This window comes from Mustelus asterias, chromosome 10, assembly GCF_964213995.1.
Source record: "Mustelus asterias chromosome 10, sMusAst1.hap1.1, whole genome shotgun sequence".
NCBI classification, from domain to species: domain Eukaryota; kingdom Metazoa; phylum Chordata; class Chondrichthyes; order Carcharhiniformes; family Triakidae; genus Mustelus; species Mustelus asterias.
Genome location: NC_135810.1, coordinates 75,034,454 through 75,053,470, shown reverse-complemented (window position 1 = coordinate 75,053,470; position 19,017 = coordinate 75,034,454). Strand labels below are relative to the sequence as shown.

The 19,017-nt window shown below is 43.3% G+C and overlaps 1 protein-coding gene across 1 annotated transcript; it reads right to left on the bottom strand.

The window, feature by feature from the left end:
* Nucleotides 1-315: 315 nt before the first annotated feature.
* On the bottom strand, nucleotides 316-18,781 carry LOC144499456 (interleukin-18 receptor 1-like). Its single transcript, XM_078221442.1, has 8 exons — nucleotides 18,761-18,781; nucleotides 18,073-18,220; nucleotides 16,732-16,797; nucleotides 14,225-14,342; nucleotides 10,747-10,892; nucleotides 7,793-7,936; nucleotides 2,563-2,724; nucleotides 316-665 (listed from the first exon to the last, which is right to left on the bottom strand). Exons 1-8 carry the CDS (start codon nucleotides 18,779-18,781, stop codon nucleotides 316-318), a joined length of 1,155 nt encoding a protein of 384 aa, XP_078077568.1.
* Nucleotides 18,782-19,017: the final 236 nt, after the last annotated feature.

Sequence of the window (19,017 nt, the reverse complement as noted above, 5' to 3'; positions counted from 1 at the left end):
TTATGGAAGTTTACCTCATGCTGGTTCATCCTTTTTCGAGATCATATTAACTGAGTAGAGATCATGATAGTACAAATTGTAGATAAATCTGTGCGAAGGGCAGGATGAACCATCCTTAAATTCTTATTTCTTTACACTTATCCGTTGTTTCTCGTATTAGTCAGTCACTTCTATGGTTTGTATGCAGGGTACTTCTCAGAATCTTAAAGTTTGCTACTGACATTGACGATATACTTTCTATGGTCACAGGCACAATGAGATCTGTATGAGCTCCCATCTATAATTATATGATTCCTGGGTCATTAGATTCTGCTGTCAAGGAATTGTTCTTCCATTTTGAGAATATTCAGATGCCTTAATCTGCTTTGCTGGCATAAGGTATCTCACCTTCTTCCAAAAGTATGAATTTTGTGATAGAGATGCACTTCTCCACTTCACTCTCCTGTTTGATCTCAAAATAAGCTGAAGTGACTGCGGCAAAGCTGTAATGTCTCCTATTGGATTATATTCAATAAGTATTGGCTTTATTAACCTCTCAACTAAAGCTTGATGGAGACCTGTCAACAATTCATACATGGAACTATCGTCTGCCATGCATTCAGCACATAGTACTATAATTAATCTTCTGCATTTGTTAATGTAGGAAAAGATGTCACTTGCAGAAGCTGAAAAACAAAATAAACATTTTAGATGAACAAATAATTTAAAGAAAATAGCAAAACATTTATTTAAATTGAGCCTTTAATGTATTAAAATGTTCCCAGGTGCTTGCCAGGATGGGTATTGATGCGCGTTATTACTCATGAGGCTTGAGATGCTCAAGGAAATAAAGGCTTTTATTTGCTATTACAACGAAGCTACCATGTATAGTACACGATCCCAGACTGAGGGGTCCCAGACAGAGCAGTGACCTTTATACCTCTCCCAGGAGGCGGAGCCCGACTGGGATGTACCATAATAACTATAATACAGGTAGAACAGCCCAACCCTAACCCCAACAGTAACAAGTAGAACAACCCATCCCTAACCCCAACAGCAACATATATACAGACTCGTAGTACTGGCCAGACCCTGGCTCAGTACTACCTAGTGGGAACCAACGATGGTTCACCACAGGTATAAAGCAAAATTTGTCATTGAGCCACATAATGTGATATTCGGGCAGATGGACCAAAGGTTGGTCAAAGAGTACTAATGAATATTAAGGAGCGACTTAAAAATCAAAAAAGAGGAAGAGCGGTTTATAGTGGAAAATCCAACAGTTAGGGCCTAGGGATCTGAAGGCACAGTCGCAGATTTTTAAAAATTCTTTCATGGAACATAGATGTCGCTGGTAAGGGCAGCATTTTTATTATCTATCCTTAATTGCCCTCGAGAAAGTGGTGGTGAGCTGCCTTTTTGAACCACTGCAATCCCTGCAATCACAATTCTGTTAGGGTTAGATTTCCAGGATTTTGACCCAGCAGCAGTGAAGCAACAACAATATAGTTCCAAGTCAGGATTGTGGGCGGTTTGCAGGGAAACTTGCAAGTGACGGTGGTCCCATGCATCTGCTACCCTTGTCCTTCTTGCTGGTAGAGGTTGTGGGGGTAGAAGGCGAGTTGCAGCATCTGTGTGTTGGTTTGGAGGGAGTGAATGTTGAAGATGGGATGCCAATCAAGCGGGATGATGTGCCCTAGATGGTGTTGAACTTCTTGAATAGTGACTTTTTAAATTCATTGCTGGATTTCTAATTGCCCGAGTGGCTTGCCAGACCATTGCAGAGGGCAATTAAGTCAACCACATTGCTGCAAATCTGGAGGCACGTCCAGGCTAAGTAATGATGGCAGATTTGCTTCCCTAAAGGAATTTACTGAATCAGGTGAGTTTTCAAAACAACCATTTCATAATCCAGATTTAATGCCAGATTTTTATGGAACTCAAATTTCGCCATCTGCCATTGTGGGATTCGAACCCAGGTCCCCAGAGCATTACCCTGATCCTTAGAATTACTAGGTCAGTGACAATACCACTATGCCACCACCTCCCTGGCACACTCCTGAGTTGTGACTTGCAGATGGCGAACTGACTTTGGGGAGTCAGAGAGTCAGTTACCCTCTGCAATATCCCAAGTCTTTGTCCTGCTCTTGTCGCCATGGTATTTATATTGCTGGTCCAGTTCAGTTTCTGGTCAGTGGTAACCCCCAGATACTATTAAAATAGGGGATTCTCAAGAGACTTGAATATAATCAACACAGATATCTCAAAAGGACCCTTGTGCTAGCCACTAGTCACAGCCTGCCCACCTGAGAGTGACCTGTTTTTCCTACTTTCTGTTTTCTGTGAAATTCACAACCACTGGGAGTACTTAAAGCAAATAGTATATAGATGAATTAAAGGGAATCTAATGGTATACAGATGATTTAAAGAGAATCTAATGAGTCTGTTTAGTGCTGTATATGTTATGTAATTCAACCTAATTATGATCAGCCATGAATGGCGGTCAGTTGTGCACCAGGTATGTATAAATTTGCATCCCTTGGATTTGGTGATTTGCAAGTTAAAAGAATAAATCCACCTTACCTCCTCCTGGAAGAACGTCACGTTCAAAAATGCACAGTCGGTAACCAAATTTTTGTTCCAGAATTGCAGGTAATAGTTCCATTGCAAATGTTTCTTCCTCAGCACTGAGGAGAGTTTCATGGCTCTTAAGAAGCAACACATAGGCGTCATATTCCTTATTGTCTGAAAATTAAGTTCGGAGCATCAACATTAATCCGTATAGTTAAAGAAAAACAAGAAGATAAAATGTAATGGTTTCTTCTTTATAAGTGGATATATAGCACTGGATGGAAGATTTTAGTTGTGAGAGCGTGTGCTATGAAAAGTTGCTGACCTAATATTTTAGACCTGCTAGCTAATGAAAACAGACCAGTGACAACTCCAAAACATTTTACCATTGCCATAGCCATGGTACTGCTCCCCCAGGCCTACAGCTAGGCAAAACTGAATAATGTGATAGATTCACTTAAAATACTATGACATGCAAAGGACACCTGTTGCATTTTTAGTTTAAACGGGCTGGGTGTGTACCGTGCATGCTCTGAAGTATCAGTTGTCGTCCAACTGATGGAGATGCCAAAAGTAGTTTTATAGTTTTATCTTCATGTTTGTATGACCAGGAGGAGCAGGACTGCTTCTCCTCCTGGAAGAACGTCACGTTCAAAAATGCAGAGTCGGTAACCAAACTTTTGTTCCAGAATTGCAGGTAATAGTTCCAATGCAAATGTTTCTTCCTCAGCACTGAGGAGAGTTTCATGGCTCTTAAGAAGCAACACATAGGCGTCATATTCCTTATTGTCTGAAAATTAAGTTCGAAGCATCAGCATTAATCAGGAACAAACTGAGCATGTGCCTCTCTGACTTCCTCACACCCATCACTTTAGATCTCCAAAACTCTTTCTTTCTTAGTTTCCTGTGGCCGGTAGGCCAGCTGCCCTGATGCAGCATGGTGGCACAGTGGTTAGCAATGCTGCCTCACAGCGCCAGGGACCGGGTTCGATTCCCGGCTTAGGTGAGTCTGTGTGGAGTCTGCACGTTATTGCCGTGTCTGCATGGGTTTCCTCCGGGTGCTCCGGTTTCCTCCCACAGTCCAAAAGACACGCTGCTACAGTGCATTGGCCATGCTAAATTTTGTTGTACCTGAACAGGCGCTTAGGGGATTTTCACAGTAACTTCATTGCAGTGTTAATGTAAGCCTACTTGTGACACTAATAAATAAATTTTAACTTTAAACTTTAAGTTCTCCCATAGGCTGGAAGTGTGATTTTTTTTTAAATTGTGAAAACTTATTTAATCTATTCATGACAGGATTGGTGGTTCCTTGGCTAGACTACAGAGTATGTTCAAAATCACTTCTTTCTGTAAGTATCTCCAATGCCCCTATTATTTTTGCATTTACATACATGTAAATATTACTTTTCTCTTTGGGGACAAGGAGCAGCAAGGGGAATAATGAACAAACAAGTTGGGTAGCATGATGGAACTATTAAAACCTAGACCTTTGGAAATCCTTTGAATAATAAATGAGGTATTTTCTAATGTATGTTGCTGGTATCAAAAGCTAAAGTAAAGATTCAAAAATAGGGTACAATAAAGATGATAGAGCAGCACAGTGGGCTGGGAGAATCGCCCCCAACTTGTGGGTGGTAATCATTTGCTGGATTTAGCTCAGAGTTATTCTGTATGGGATGATTGTGTTGGGACAAGAGACATGTCTCAGAGTTCAGCAACATAGATAGATGGAATTGGGTTAATTCCAGAATACAGTACCTGCGTATAGCTATTATTGTAGTTTTGTATAACTTTGTTTTGTATTGAGGCCTTTTTTGTTGTGTGTTTTTACATATTCATAAACATTTTTTTGCGGTTAAAACAAGATTGGGCCTTTCCTTTACTGGTTTGTATATTTGTCTTCACATCATACCAAATTGACAAAACACACTCTTAAGAACCAGTGTTCCATGTTACACTCTGGGTTTTGGAATAACATCGCATCTAACAACAGTGGGATTCTTAACACATGTATACTTAAAATTCATAACAGGATATTTTAGTTTGTGTATAAAAGTTGGTGATCTAAACCCTATCTAATGAGAATGATCCTAGCCCTGTCTGAAACAGTTGGTCCAAATCCTGTCTGATACATGTGAATCGAGCCCTATCTGATACACGTAATGCTCGCCCTGTCTGATACAGGTGATCCTTGCCCTGTCTGATACAGATGATGCTAGCCCTGCCTGATACAGGTGATGCTAGCCCTGTCTGATACAGGTGATGCTAGCCCTGTCTGATACAGATGATGCTAGCTCTTTCTGACACAGGTAATGCCTGATACCAGTGATGCTAGGGCCTGTCTGATACAGGTGATGCTAGGCCTGTCTGATACAAGTGATGCTAGCCCTGTCCGATACAGGTGATGCTAGCCCTGTCTGATACAGGTGATGCTAGCCCTGTCTGATACAGGTGATGCTAGCCCTGTCTGATACAGGCGATGCCAGCCCTGTCTGATACAGGTGAATCGAGCCCTGCTTGATGCATGTGATGCTAGCCCTGTCTGAAACAGGGGATGCTAACCCTGTCTGATACAGGTGATGCTTGCCCTGTCGGATACAGGTAATGCTAGCCCTGTCTGAAACAGCGGATGTTAACCCTGTCTGATACAGGTGATGCTAACCCTGTCAGATACAGATGATGCTAGCCCTGTCTGAAACAGGTGAATCGAGCCCTGTCTGATACAGGTGATGCTCACCCTGTCTGAAACAGGGGATGCTAGCCCTGTCTGATACAGGTGATGCTCACCCTGTCTGAAACAGGGGATGCTAGCCCTGTCTGATACAGGCGATGCCAGCCCTGTCTGATACAGGTGAATCGAGCCCTGCTTGATGCATGTGATGCTAGCCCTGTCTGAAACAGGGGATGCTAACCCTGTCTGATACAGGTGATGCTTGCCCTGTCGGATACAGGTAATGCTAGCCCTGTCTGAAACAGGGGATGCTAACCCTGTCTGATACAGGTGATGCTTGCCCTGTCGGATACAGGTAATGCTAGCCCTGTCTGAAACAGGGGATGCTAACCCTGTCTGATACAGGTGATGCTAACCCTGTCTGATACAGGTGATGCTAACCCTGTCAGATACAGATGATGCTAGCCCTGTCTGAAACAGGTGAATCGAGCCCTGTCTGATACAGGTGATGCTCACCCTATCTGAAACAGGGGATCCTAGCCCTGTCTGATACAGGTGATCCTAATCCCGTCTGAAACAGGGGATGCTAGCCCTGTCTGATACAGGTGATGCTAACCCTGTCTGATACAGGCAATGCTAGCCCTGTCTGAAACAGGGGATGCTAGCCCTGTCGGATACAGATTATGCTAGCCCTGTCGGATACAGATTATGCTAGCCCTGTCTGAAACAGATTAATCGAGCCCTGTCTGAAACAGGTGAATCGAGCCCTGTCTGATACAGGTGAATCGAGCCCTGTCTGATACACGTGATGCTCGCCCTGTCTGATACCGGTGATGCTCGCTCCATCTGATACACGTGATCCTAGCCCTGTCTGATACAAATGATGCTAGCCCTGTCTTTTTATACAGGTGATCCTAGCCCTGTCTGATACAGGTGATGCTCACCCTGTCTGAAACAGGGGATGCTAGCCCTGTCTGATACAGGTGATGCTAACCCTGTCTTATACAGGTGATCCTCGCCCTGTCTGATACAGGTGATCCTAGCCCTGTCTGATACAGGTGATGCTAACCCTGTCTGAAACAGGGGGTGCTAGCCCTGTCTGAAACAGTTGGTCCTTCCCCTGTCTGATACAGGTGATCCTAACCTTGTCTGATACAGGTGATCCTGGCCCTGTCTGATACAGGTGATGATGTGGAGATGCCGGCGTTGGACTGGGGTAAACACAGTAAGAAGTTTAACAACACCAGGTTAAAGTCCAACAGGTTTATTTGGTAGCAAAAGCCACACAAGCTTTCGGAGCTCCAAGCCCCTTCTTCAGGTGAGTGGGAATTCTGTTCACAAACAGGGCATATAAAGACACAGACCCAATTTACATGAATAATGGTTGGAATGCGAATACTTACAGCTAATCAAGTCTTTAAGATACAAGCAATGTGAGTGGAGAGAGCATCAAGACAGGCTAAAAAGAAGTGAAACTCTGCAGGTCCAGGCAGGCTGTGGGGATTACAAATAACACACGACGGCGCAGAGTCGCTGAGCAGAAACTGATAGCCAAGTTCCGCACACATGAGGATGGCCTCAACCGGGATATTGGGTTCATGTCACACTATTTGTAATCCCCACAGCCTGCCTGGACCTGCAGAGTTTCACTGGCTGTCCTGTCTGGAGACAATACACATCTTTTTAGCCTGTCTTGATGCTCTCTCCACTCACATTGCTTGTATCTTAAAGACTTGATTAGCTGTAAGTATTCGCATTCCAACCATTATTCATGTAAATTGAGTTTGTGTCTTTATATGCCCTGTTTGTGAACAGAATTCCCACTCACCTGAAGAAGGGGCTTGGAGCTCCGAAAGCTTGTGTGGCTTTTGATACAGGTGATGCCAGAACTGTCTGATACAGGTGATCCTGGCCCCGTCTGAGACATGATACAGGTGATCCTAGTCCTGTCTGATACAGGTGATCCTGGCCTTGTCTGATACAAGTGATGCTAGCCCTGTCTGATACAGGTGATCCTGGCCCCGTCTGAGACATGTTACAGGTGATCCTAGTCCTGTCTGATACAGGTGATCCTGGCCTTGTCTGATACAAGTGATGCTAGTCCTGTCTGATAGAGGTGATCCTGGCCCCGTCTGAGACATGTTACAGGTGATCCTAGTCCTGTCTGATACAGGTGAGCCTGGCCTTGTCTGATACAAGTGATGCTAGCCCTGTCTGATACAGGTGATCCTGGCCTTGTCTGATACAAGTGATGCTAGCCCTGTCTGATACAGGTGAGCCTGGCCTTGTCTGATACAAGTGATGCTAGCCCTGTCTGATACAGGTGATGCTCACCCTGTCTGATACAGGTGATGCTAGCCCTGTCTGATACAGGTGATGCTAGCCCTGTCTGATACAGGTGATGCTAGCCCTGTCTGATACAGGTGATGCTAGCACTTTCTGCTACGATTTATTCTATCCCTGTCTGACACAAGCACTCCATTCCTAGCCCTGTTTGATTTAGTTGGGCTGTTTTTGATATTAAACCAAAATACTATCTGTATGTAGGCTTTCTTTTTATAATCTTACCTTCTAGAGTTTCATCCCTGGACATGAAGTCTCTGAAGCAAAGGACAAAGTAAATCTTGAACCTCACGTACACAACTGATACAACGATGAAAATTGCCACTGTCATGATTATTAGCAGGACTGTTGGACCACTTTCACTCTTGCCTGTGGAAACTTAAATTAAATAACATTTTTGGTCATTATCAATAATCTGGAATATCAATCTGACACTGCAGCCCACATTATCCAAAAATACTGTGGTTTCTGTTGCTGCTGGCACTGAGTAAACATCATTTGTGTAATGTAACTAGTCAGGCTTCAACAATATTGTTTGTGGGCACATTGTACAATTTACATATTTTATTTACTCAAGTGAAGTGAGCTGAATTGAAATTAATGCATCATCAATATATTTACTGACATAGTTTAACTTGAAACCAATTGTTAATTTATAGAAGATGTTGCTAACAAAGTACCCCTATTCCCACCAAAAATTGTTTTTACAGTAAATGCCATGACATCAGATTGCACTGTTCCAAACTTCACACAAATACTCTGACGAAAGGTCATCCAGACTCAAAATGTTGGCTCTATTCTCTCTCCACAGATGCTATCAGACCTGCTGAGATTTTCCAGCATTTTCTGGTTTTGTTTCAGATTCCAGCATCCACAGTATTTTGCTTTTACCTGACACAAATACTTTTGGACAAAGTGCAAAATATGGCAGATGCTGGAAATCTGAAACAAGAACAGAAAATTTGGGAAATACCCAATAAATACTCAACAGGCAGCATTTGTGGGAAAGAAATAAACAAGTGAATGTTTCAAGTATGAACCTTTCATTGGAACTGGAAGGTATTACCAATAAACTGCATTTAAAAAGGAACAGTGGAAGAAGAAAGGAAAACGCAAATAAAGAGATGAAAAGGAAAGTATAATGGCTCTTTAAATTACTTAGGTTTAAACAGGTAATAGCTAAATGGCAAAGATATCTGCCTTTTATTTCTTTCATGTTACTTCCTATTTTCCCAAATTTCTGCAACACCTAAGAATATAAGAGATAGTATAATGACTTCAATCAGGCAATTGAGGTTGGCCTATTGGAGTATGAACTCCCTGATTAAGGATACCGCTGGGCACCGCAGGGGCTGGGGTGTGTTATCGACCCTGATAATCACCTTTTGGTTTGATGTTTTAAGTTTCCTTTCGACTTTGTTTTTAGTTCGGGCTGTTCCCCCTTTCTTTTGGGGAGCCGCCCCTTTTAATCTGTCCCTAAGTTAGTTTGAGTTCGTTTACTTGATTGGTGTCAAAAGACATCCCTGATTAAGGATCTAATTGATGGGCCAATCAGGGAGTCTTTGCCTTGTATCTAATTGGGAGTGTCAATTCCTCTGACACTCCTGGAGGTAGACTGCTAACATAGCATTCTGTGTACTACTGTTGGAGTTGTAAATGAAGGGATTTTAGTGAAGGGACTTCTGCCTCCAAAGACTTATTAAAGATAGAAACTGCAGTAGGTCAGTTTGCCCTTTGAGTGTGCTTTGTCATTCAATAAGATCATGCTGATCTAATTGTGGCCATAATTCCACTTTCCTGACTGTTCCCACCCTGACTCCCTTGTAGGTCAAAAACCTGTCTGATTCAGTCCTGAATAAATTCAATCACCCAGACTCCACTACTCGCTGGGGAAGAGAATTACAAAAATGTGTGCCCTCTGGGGGAAATTCCTCCTCACCTGCATCTTAAATACGAGACCCCTCACCTTGAAATTGTGCCCCCCCCCCCCACCCCCAGTTCTAAATTCCCTGGGGAGTGGGAACACCATCTCAGCACCCTCAGAGTCTTACATATTTTAATAAGTTCTCCTCTCATCCTTCTAAATTCCAATGAGTTTGAGACCTCCACTTCTTAAGCTTCTCTCTGTTTTCCATCGAAACATTTTCCCTGTGTGGAATTATGTTTTGTTCACTTCCCTTTTCCCCTGGTTCAGTTCCTTCTTAAATGCTGCACATCTGCAATACCCTCCACTTCTAACAAAGGGTGGGATTTTACATCCACACTTGCCCCAAAACCGGAAAATCCCACCCGAGGTCAACGGGCCTTTGCATGGTCTGCCCCCTGTCTGCTACAATTCCCATGGCGGGCGGGGTGGGAAAATTCCACTCCAAGGGTCCATTCCTTAAAAGTTAATTTGGTCGAGTTGTTCTTGTTCCTTTATATATATTTCTATTTCACATTAATGAAGCTCATGCAAAAAATTGACACGTGTATTTTAACTCACTAAAATTGGAAGAGTGCAGTCCAGAAAGAAATTGAGACTGGCCCTTCTTTTCCAATTTCATGCTTGCTTTAATTAGTTGTGTCCCCAGAGTGAACAGGAACAGGGAATTGATGCTCATGTAAATGTAAACAGTGACCAAAGGCAGGCGAATCAAACCCGGAGTGCATTGCAGATCAAGTCAATTCTATCCTCACTAACATCTATTGAACAGAAGTGAAAATTTACCTGAATCTTCCCTTCCCCAGCCATGGAGCGGCATGGTGGCACAGTGGTTAGCACTGCTGCCTCACAGTGCCAGGGGCCCGGGTTCAATTCCTAGCTTGGGTCACTGTCTGTGTGGAGTTTGCACGTGTCTGCATGGGTTTCCTCCCACAGTCTGAAAGACGTGCTGGTTAGGTGCATTGACCCGAACAGGTGCCAAATTGTGGCGACTAGGGGAATTTCACAGTAACTTCATTGTGGTGTTAATGTAAGCCTTATTTGTGACTAATAAATAAACTTTTACTTTAAACAGCACACAATTGTATCACCATAGCAATTGTTTCAGCTGACTTGACATGGACTTGGACCTCTCTGACCAGTACAGTTAATATTAGTTGGCTTTTTGGACTATCCATCAGAATAAAAGGACATGAAGCAGTGTTAGAGTTGCTCAGTTGTGATTTTACCATCTTATTACAAAAGGATGGAATACCTCTTTCCAGAATAATGATGTTACCGATTTGGTTAGTCTCTGGACAATCTAAAACACACTTAAAAGATTGATTCAAATGCTCTGCTTTAACTTCAGTGAACACAAGTGGCCTGATCAAGGATGTTCTGTTATCTTCAGTAACAAACCTAAAAGATACAGAAGTGTGAACATTTTATAATAGAAAATACCAAATGATTTAAATAAAATAAATAATTTCTACTTCAGCAAACAGAACAGAGGGAGAATGGGAGAAGATGATTATTATTGACGAGAGAATGTAAAAGTCTACGGTTTACATCTCCTTGCCCGTTTCTTCTCAAGGAATGACTAGTATGTTATATTAACCATGAATATGAGACTTGAATAGAATGGACAATCAGCTGTTCCCATTACACAAGAAATCTGCAGAAAAACATCTCTAAAATCTCTGGGTGAAATCTTGAGCCCGTGTTCGCCGTCTGCAAGGTTGCCGGCGGGGGATCAAGATCTAGAAGTTGCAGTTCTCATTGGCGCCCCTCACTGGCGCGCCAACAGGTTCACCTGCTTTTTATGCATTAGTGTGCATTTTAATATCAATATCCTGCACCCCCCTCTCATAGAGTTATAGAGTCATAGTGGTTTACAGCATGGAAACAGGCCCTTCGGCCCAACTTGTCCATGCCGCCCTTATTTTTTTTTTAAAACCCCTAAGCTAATCCCAATTGCCCGCATTTGACCCATATCCCTCTATGCCCATCTTACCCATGTAACTATCTAAATGCTTTTTAAAACTTGGCAACTTGTTCCAGACATTCACCACCCTCTGTGTGAAAAGATTGCCCCTCTGGACACTTTTGTATCTCTCCCCTCTCACCTTAAACATATGCCCTCTAGTTTTAGACTCCCCTACCTTTGGGAAAAGATATTGACTATCTACCTTGTCTATGCCCCTCATTGTTTTATAGACCTCTATAAGGTCAACCCTCAGCCTCCTACGCTCCAGAGAAAAAAGTCCAGTCTATTCAGCCCCTCCTTATAACTCAATCCATCAAGTCCCGGTAGCATCCTAGTACATCTTTTCTGCACTCTTTCTAGTTTAATAATATCCTTTCTATAATACGGTGACCAGAATTACACATAGTATTCCAAGTGTGGCGTAACCAATGTCTTGTACAACTTCAACAAGACGTCCCAACTCCTGTATTCAATGTTCTGACCGATGAAACCAAGCATGCCGAATGCCTTCTTCACCACTCTGTCCACCTGTGACTCCACTTTCAAGGAGCTATGAACATGTACCCCTAGATCTTTTTGTTCTGTAACTCTCCCCAACACCCGACCATTAACTGAGTAAGTCCTGCCCTGATTCAATCTACCAAAATGCATTACCTCGCATTTGTCTAAATTAAACTCCATCTGCCATTCGTCAGCCCACTGGCCCAATTGATAAAGATTCCGCTGCAATTGGAGATAACTTTCTTCACTGTCCACCATGCCACCAATCTTGGTGTCATCTGCAAACTTACTAACCATGCCCCTATATTCTCATCCAAATCATTAATATAAATGACAAATAACAGTGGGCCCAGCACTGATCCCTGAGGCACACCGCTGGTCACAGGCCTCCAGTTTGAAAAACAACTCTCTACAACCACCCTCTGGCTTCTGTGAAAAAGCCAATTTTGTATCCATTTAGATACCTCACCCTGGATCCCGTGAGATTTAACTTTATGCAACAATCGACCATGCGGTACCTTGTCAAAGGCTTTGCTAAAGTCCCTGTAGACAACATCAACTGCACTGCCCTCATCTACCTTCTTGGTTACCCCTTCAAAAAACTCAGTCAAACTTGTGAGACATGATTTTGCACTCACAAAGCCATGCTGACTGTCCCTAATCAGTCCTCGCGTCTCTAAATGCCTGTAGATCCTGTCTCTCAAAATACCTTCCAACAATTTACCCACCACAGATGTGAGGCTCACTGGCCTGTAGTTCCCAGGCTTTTCCCTGCAGCCCTTTTTAAACAAAGGCACAACATTTGCCACTCTCCAATCTTCAGGTACCTCACCCATGACTGTCGATGATTCAAATATCTCAGCTAGGGGACCTGCAATTTCCTCCCTAGCCTCCCAAAACATCCTGGAATATACCTCATCAGGTCCCGCAGATTTATCTACCTTGATGCGCTTTAAGAGTTCCAGCACCTCCTTCTCTGTAATATGTATCTCTGTATCTTGACCACCCCTCCCCCCGCCGTCCTGCCAGATATTGACAACAGTCTGAAGTGACATCACATTGATGCAGTTCACACCGACATGAATCTGTCATTGGGGTCTCCCTGAGGGTATAAAGGTAGGTATAGCCCTTGGGGAAGAGGGGCATGGCTAGGCAGTGTCCTGGCACTGCCCCTTGGCACAGGTTGGCACTGCCAGGTTGGTACTGCCAACCTGTGCAAGGGACAGGTCCCAGAGGTAGCCTCATTGGAGGTGGAGTGTTAATGCTGCTGTGCTTGTGAGCTGGCAGCAGTCTGACGATTGGGGGATGCCAGATGCTGGTGATGGCCTTTGCGAGGGGATGTTACTTGCTTTGACTGTGGGAGGGAAAGGACCAATGATAGCAGGGAGGGGGCGGGGAGAAGGGGTCAATAATGAAAGTGGAGGAGAGAAGGGGCCGATGATCACAGCGCGGGGTGATGGAGAGAGATCGGAGTGAATGCTCGCTCTGATTTGAGGGGTGCAAAGTGGAGCCCCTCAGGCCTCAGTGGTGGGGGTAGGGGGAAGTTTATGGAGTTCTGATCAGGGCGCCCTTTAAAGATGGTGCCCCGATCTCTGAGTAGCCGGGTTTGCTGGTGTGTTTAAGCCCTGCCCACCTCTATGAATGCATGATTCACGTCCCATTGATGTTTTTTGGCGGAGTGTGGTCAAATCTGGAAAGAAAACCGACCGGTTTATTGGTGAGAAGCACACCAGTTTTCTCACCGAAACAACACTGCCATTTTCTGATAAGGTTATGTCCATTGAAATCAAAACATTGTCACCATCACTCATAATCCAACAGTGGTATTAACCAAAATGTTCCTAATCGCTCTCCCGCCAAAGGACAGAAATTCCCACCCACGGCAGCAATAAAATGTGTAACAGGGGAAGGCCCTAGTTATTTACAATCGGTAAAGCTGTGGGAGCAAACACCATGGCAGAATAAGTACGTTTACTCTGAATGGAAAAGGCTTGATGGACTTTTGTATGAATAAGAACAAGAATAAAATCTGCATCTCTCTGTGGTTTCTGCAATGAAAAGCATGAAGGTTGATTGTTTGAACTTAGCGATTGTCACCTTGCAGCATGAGTAGAGGGTGTAATAAACAATATACCGGAAAATAAAAGGAGTTAATGATTGAACTCTGTGGATTAATGATATCACTTTGTCATTCTTCTCATGCAAGCAATTAAGAATTAGATACCATTACACCCAATATAATATACATTTAGTCCACTCTTACCTTTCAGGATTTTCATACACTATATCATTTCCACTGTTATTAAAAATCCAATATAGTATGCAGTATTCTTTCATTCCATAGCCAAAAATAGCTTTGCACTCAATTTCCCTTTTTTCACCTAATACAAAAAAAACAATAATGCAAATGATTTTGCTTTGATGTGGCCAGTAAAACAAGCATTTGTTATTTGTCATTTTTTAAAACTATTCTCATAACCTAAATGATTTCAAAAATATCCTTAGATTCCCCATCACTTCAAACAAACTAAAAATATATGTTGGAACTAAAAACCTGTGAGCCTTTCAGAGTGGCTACAAATTAAGTCAAGGCCTTGTCCTGGTGATTCTCAGTGAATGAGATCTCAGCTTAACTGCCAAGGTCACTGCCCTGCTGATTTTTTAGCCACTTCTAATAGAGAAGTGCTTACAATTTGGACGTCAGCAACATGTCTGTCTGTGTGGAGTTTGCACATTCTCCCCGTGTCTGCGTGGGTTTCCTCCAGGTACTCCAGTTTCCTCCCACAGTACAAAGATGTGCGGGTTAGGTTGATTGGCCATGATAAATTGACCCTTGTGTCAGGGATTAGCAGGGTAAGTATGCGGGGTTATGGGGATAGGGCCTGGGTGGGATTGTGGTCGGTGCAGGGTCAATGGGCCGAATAGCCTCCTTCTGCACTATAGAAATTCTAAATTCTAAATATCTAGATAGTAGCAGGGAACTAAAATTGTTAGCTGCAGAATTAAAACTAACACCAGCTGCACCATTAGTATGGCAGGTGACCCTTCCCCTGCTCCCCCACTCCAGTACTCACACAATCCCATTCCAACAATTTGGGCTTTGGAAAAGATGAGGCCTAATTGGTGGCTAGGAATCCTGTTGCGGTTCTCCAAGCTCAGACCACAATTTCTGGGCTGTCATCTTTATTCAGTTGGCACTATTTTGAATTATCTCATCTTGCAGATTAACCTTTCATGTGGCCATTTATCAAATGCCGTTTTTTAAATCCAAGTATACTACATGCACCGGTTCCTCTTTACCAAACTCCTGAACTCCCTTCCTAACCGCGCTATGACTGTTCACACCAGATGTACTGCAGCGGTTCAAGGCGGCAGCAACTCACCAACACCTTCTCAAGCATAATTAAGGATAGGCAACAAATACTGGCCTGTGATGTACACATCCCTTGAAATAATACAAAACCCCTACTATTTACATCCTCATAACATACTAATAAATTCGTTAAATTCTATTTCCCTTGCATAAAAGCATGTTGATTCTGTCAGATCATATTATGATTTTCCAAGCCCATTCTTAACGCTTTCCGAATAATAGGTGCCACTGTTTTCCTAATGACTGATGTTAGGTTAACTGCCCTGGACTTCAATTCCTTCCTTTTTGCATAGCAGTGTTATATTAGCTAACTCCCAATCTGCAGGACCTCACAAATTTCTGCAGGGTCATAAATAAAAACAGAAAATGCTGGAAACGCTCATGCAGGACTTGCTGCATCCATGGTGAGAGGGACAGGGTTAGCTTCTCCAGTCGATGACTTTTCATGGATTTCAACCAGCAGAAGGAACAGAGACACAAGCCACAGTGCAGGCTTTCAGGGCCTGAATGATCTAACAGTCTTTTACATAAGGTATGAAATTTCTCCTTACAAATATACAACTCTCCTGATCACCAAATGGTTAAAGACAATTTCCAACAACATTGATTGATGTGATTTTAATGCGGGTGCTAACCCACATAAAACAAATAGGTTAGGACTACACACAGAATCCTTACAGTGCTGAAGGCGGCCATTCGGCCCATCGAGTCTGCACCGACAACAAAGCCCTGTCTCCGTAACCCCACTAATCCCTCTAACCCATGCATCCCGGGACACTAAGGGGAAATTTAGCATAGCCAATCAACCTAACCCGCACATCTATGGACTGTGGGAGGAAACCAGAGTACCCGGAGGAATCCCACGCAGACATAGGGAGAGCATGCAAACTTCACACAGTGACCCAAGCCGGCAATCGAGACCAGGTCCCTGGAGCTGTGAGGAAGCAGTGCTAACCACTGTGCTACCGTGCCACCCAGGTCCTGAAATTAATGGATTAATGCCACTGTTAACTAAACCAAATCAGGAAATCTAATTTATTATGCTGCTAAACCATAAAGGATGGATCTTCCCAAACTTGACTCTCAGTCAGTGTTGACCTCAGCTGGGGCAATGTTCAGGTTACTACAGTTGACCTTTTTGCTTTGTAATTGAAAGGTAAGAGTCAGGGATCTTGGCCAGATTGCTCTCCAGGCAATCCTGGCAGCAATTGCACATGAGTGGGCAGAGTCAAACAGTTTTGACTCCAACCACCTTGACTTAGACGTGTAGAATGGTTACTTTAGTAAGCTTCTCGAACCTACTGAACTGTGCCCCAGCTTGAATAGTACCTTCGGCTGAGTAGGCAAGAAAATTATCAGGATTGTTATGTCATAAAGCCATTCAAAAGTACACATACCAAGTACAAACTCAATTTGTTCTTCAACAGGATAAATTAACTTTGGTTTAAATGGTTCGACAGGTTCTGTGAAGAAAGAGGAACGTATTCGTTAACAGATTTTAATTTTTAATTCCGAGGGGATAATGGTACATTTAAGAAGCAAACACTGGGGAAAGAAGCAAAAGGGAAAAAAATAAAAAGCAAAGCTCTGCTTGGGCAGAGCACAAGTACTGCAGGTAGCTGTTGAGCTTAGGAATAAACTACCTTTGTTGGAAATCCTTGCCCTAGTCTTTGCCTATCAGAAATGTCATGATTTGATATAGGGTCACCCTGCAATGGTTGAAACAGATCACCAGCTACCCATAATTCTCATAAAGAAGCCTCTCCACATTATGTCTGCATGGCTGCAACGCATGATGCTAAAGTTGTTATGCTACAACCTCAGCATCATCTGCAAATGTGGCGAGGGGTTTTAGTTGGCTGATAGCCTCTCCAGAGCTTTCTTACCCACCACAGTTCAGGCGGATCATGAGGAAGATATAGACATCATGGCTGTGGAGGTGCTACCTTCTTGTCGAATTCAGGAACTCAAGCAGGCCTTCCTGGCGACATCACATGCAGGCAACTACATAGCATCATCATGAGGGGCTGGCCATAATCCACAAGAGAGCTCCCCCATGAGTTCCACACATCCTTCACCACAGAGATGAGGGGGGCGATTCTCCGAGCCTATTGCACTGCTCTGGACTGAAGCCTCCGGTCCCGCTAGCACCACTATCCCGCTTCCCCCACCAGGAGTGGTTCACTCCAACGGAGTTTACAACAGCTCCCCACGAATGGAGAACTGGTGACCAGCCACGCTGGAGTGAAGGGAGGCCATGGAGGCCCCCCCAGGAGATTGGGAGTAAGGGGGGATGCACCCTAGGCATTGCCAGCCTGGCCCACTGGCACTGCCCGTGGGGTCATCTTGGCACTATCCACCAGGCATCGAGCTGTGCCAAGGGGGTGAGGCCAGAGGGGACAGGGCCTATTGGGGCAGGGCCACTTGGGGCGATTGGTGGGGGTGAGGGATCCCACTGCCACTCTGCACTGGGATCAGTGACAGAGTGAGGGACGCTAGCGATCGGGGGTGGCCATTGGAGTGGTGGGGGGGGGGGGGGGGAGCATTGGGGCATGTCTGTCCTAGTGCAAGGTAATCTGCCCTCCCAAAGAGGAGTACAGTTCTTCTGAGGCCCAAATGGACCAAATCTTGTTATAAATTTTCCAACTTCCAGCTCATGTTAGAATATATTTTGCATAATTGAACTCATCAGTTTGGCTTTTAATAACACATTAATAAAAATGGATGTCGAACTGTACCTTGGGTTGTCAGTTTCAGTAATCTTGTAACATTATATTGAACTCCACCATTTTCTAGAGGGAGTACACACAAATAATACCCAGCACTCCTTTCTTCCACTTTCCGAATAACGTACTCAGTCCCTGTGTGGACATTATGCTTGCAATCCTGAAAGATACAAGAACGTAACTGGTTGTACTTTTCACCTGAACCCTCTGGGTGGACATCTGATGGAGTTGATATTCTGCCTTTATAGAAGTTGCCTGCTTTTCATCCCATTGAGCTTGATGAATAGATTCTATAACAAGTGAATGAATTGTTGCTCAGCCAAATTATCACACAAGTGGTGAAGGTAGAAATGTGTGCCCCAATTATTGTTGTAATATTCTCATGAGTGGTATAACCTAGATATTACCTAAATATACCTAAATAATCAGAGGTACAGCTGATGTGACACATCTTCAAATGCCTTTCTGCTTTTACAATAGGTTACATAACATGACAAGAGCCTAAATCTTACATTTTCTTTTTTAGGTAGACTGAATTACAATAATAACAATTCTATCTTCATCAATGAAATGCTAAAAGTCGGAAAGAAAGAACAAACTTGCACGGAGATTGCAATTTATCTCATCCTCAACGTATTCCAAATTGCTTTGCAGTCAATTAACTATTTTTGAAGCACAGGCAGTATTGTTATCTACTAACGAACTCCTTCAATAAATGCATTTTACCTTGTAAATAATATCATCTCTTTTATGGAAAAGGGTTTTTTTATTTTGAGTTGTGAAACAGTTAAATACTTTTTGCGAGGCTTTAGTATGTATACACTAATTGAAACAATTTTGCACAACCTTAAAAATGTAACTCTCCTCCATAAGGTAAGTAATTACACAAAAGTATGAAAATGTTTATACCTTCAGCCATATAATATTGTCTTCCTTATGGCTATAATCTCGAAGTTC

Coding starts and splice junctions, on each gene's coding strand:
- LOC144499456 (XM_078221442.1), bottom strand. CDS start 18,781: ATGCATTTATTGAAGGAGTTC. Junction 18,221..18,760: donor TGCATTTATTGAAGGAGTTC/GTTAGTAGATAA, acceptor TGTATCTTTCAG/GATTGCAAGCATAATGTCCA. Junction 7,937..10,746: donor CATCATTATTCTGGAAAGAG/GTATTCCATCCT, acceptor AAGTTTCCACAG/GCAAGAGTGAAAGTGGTCCA.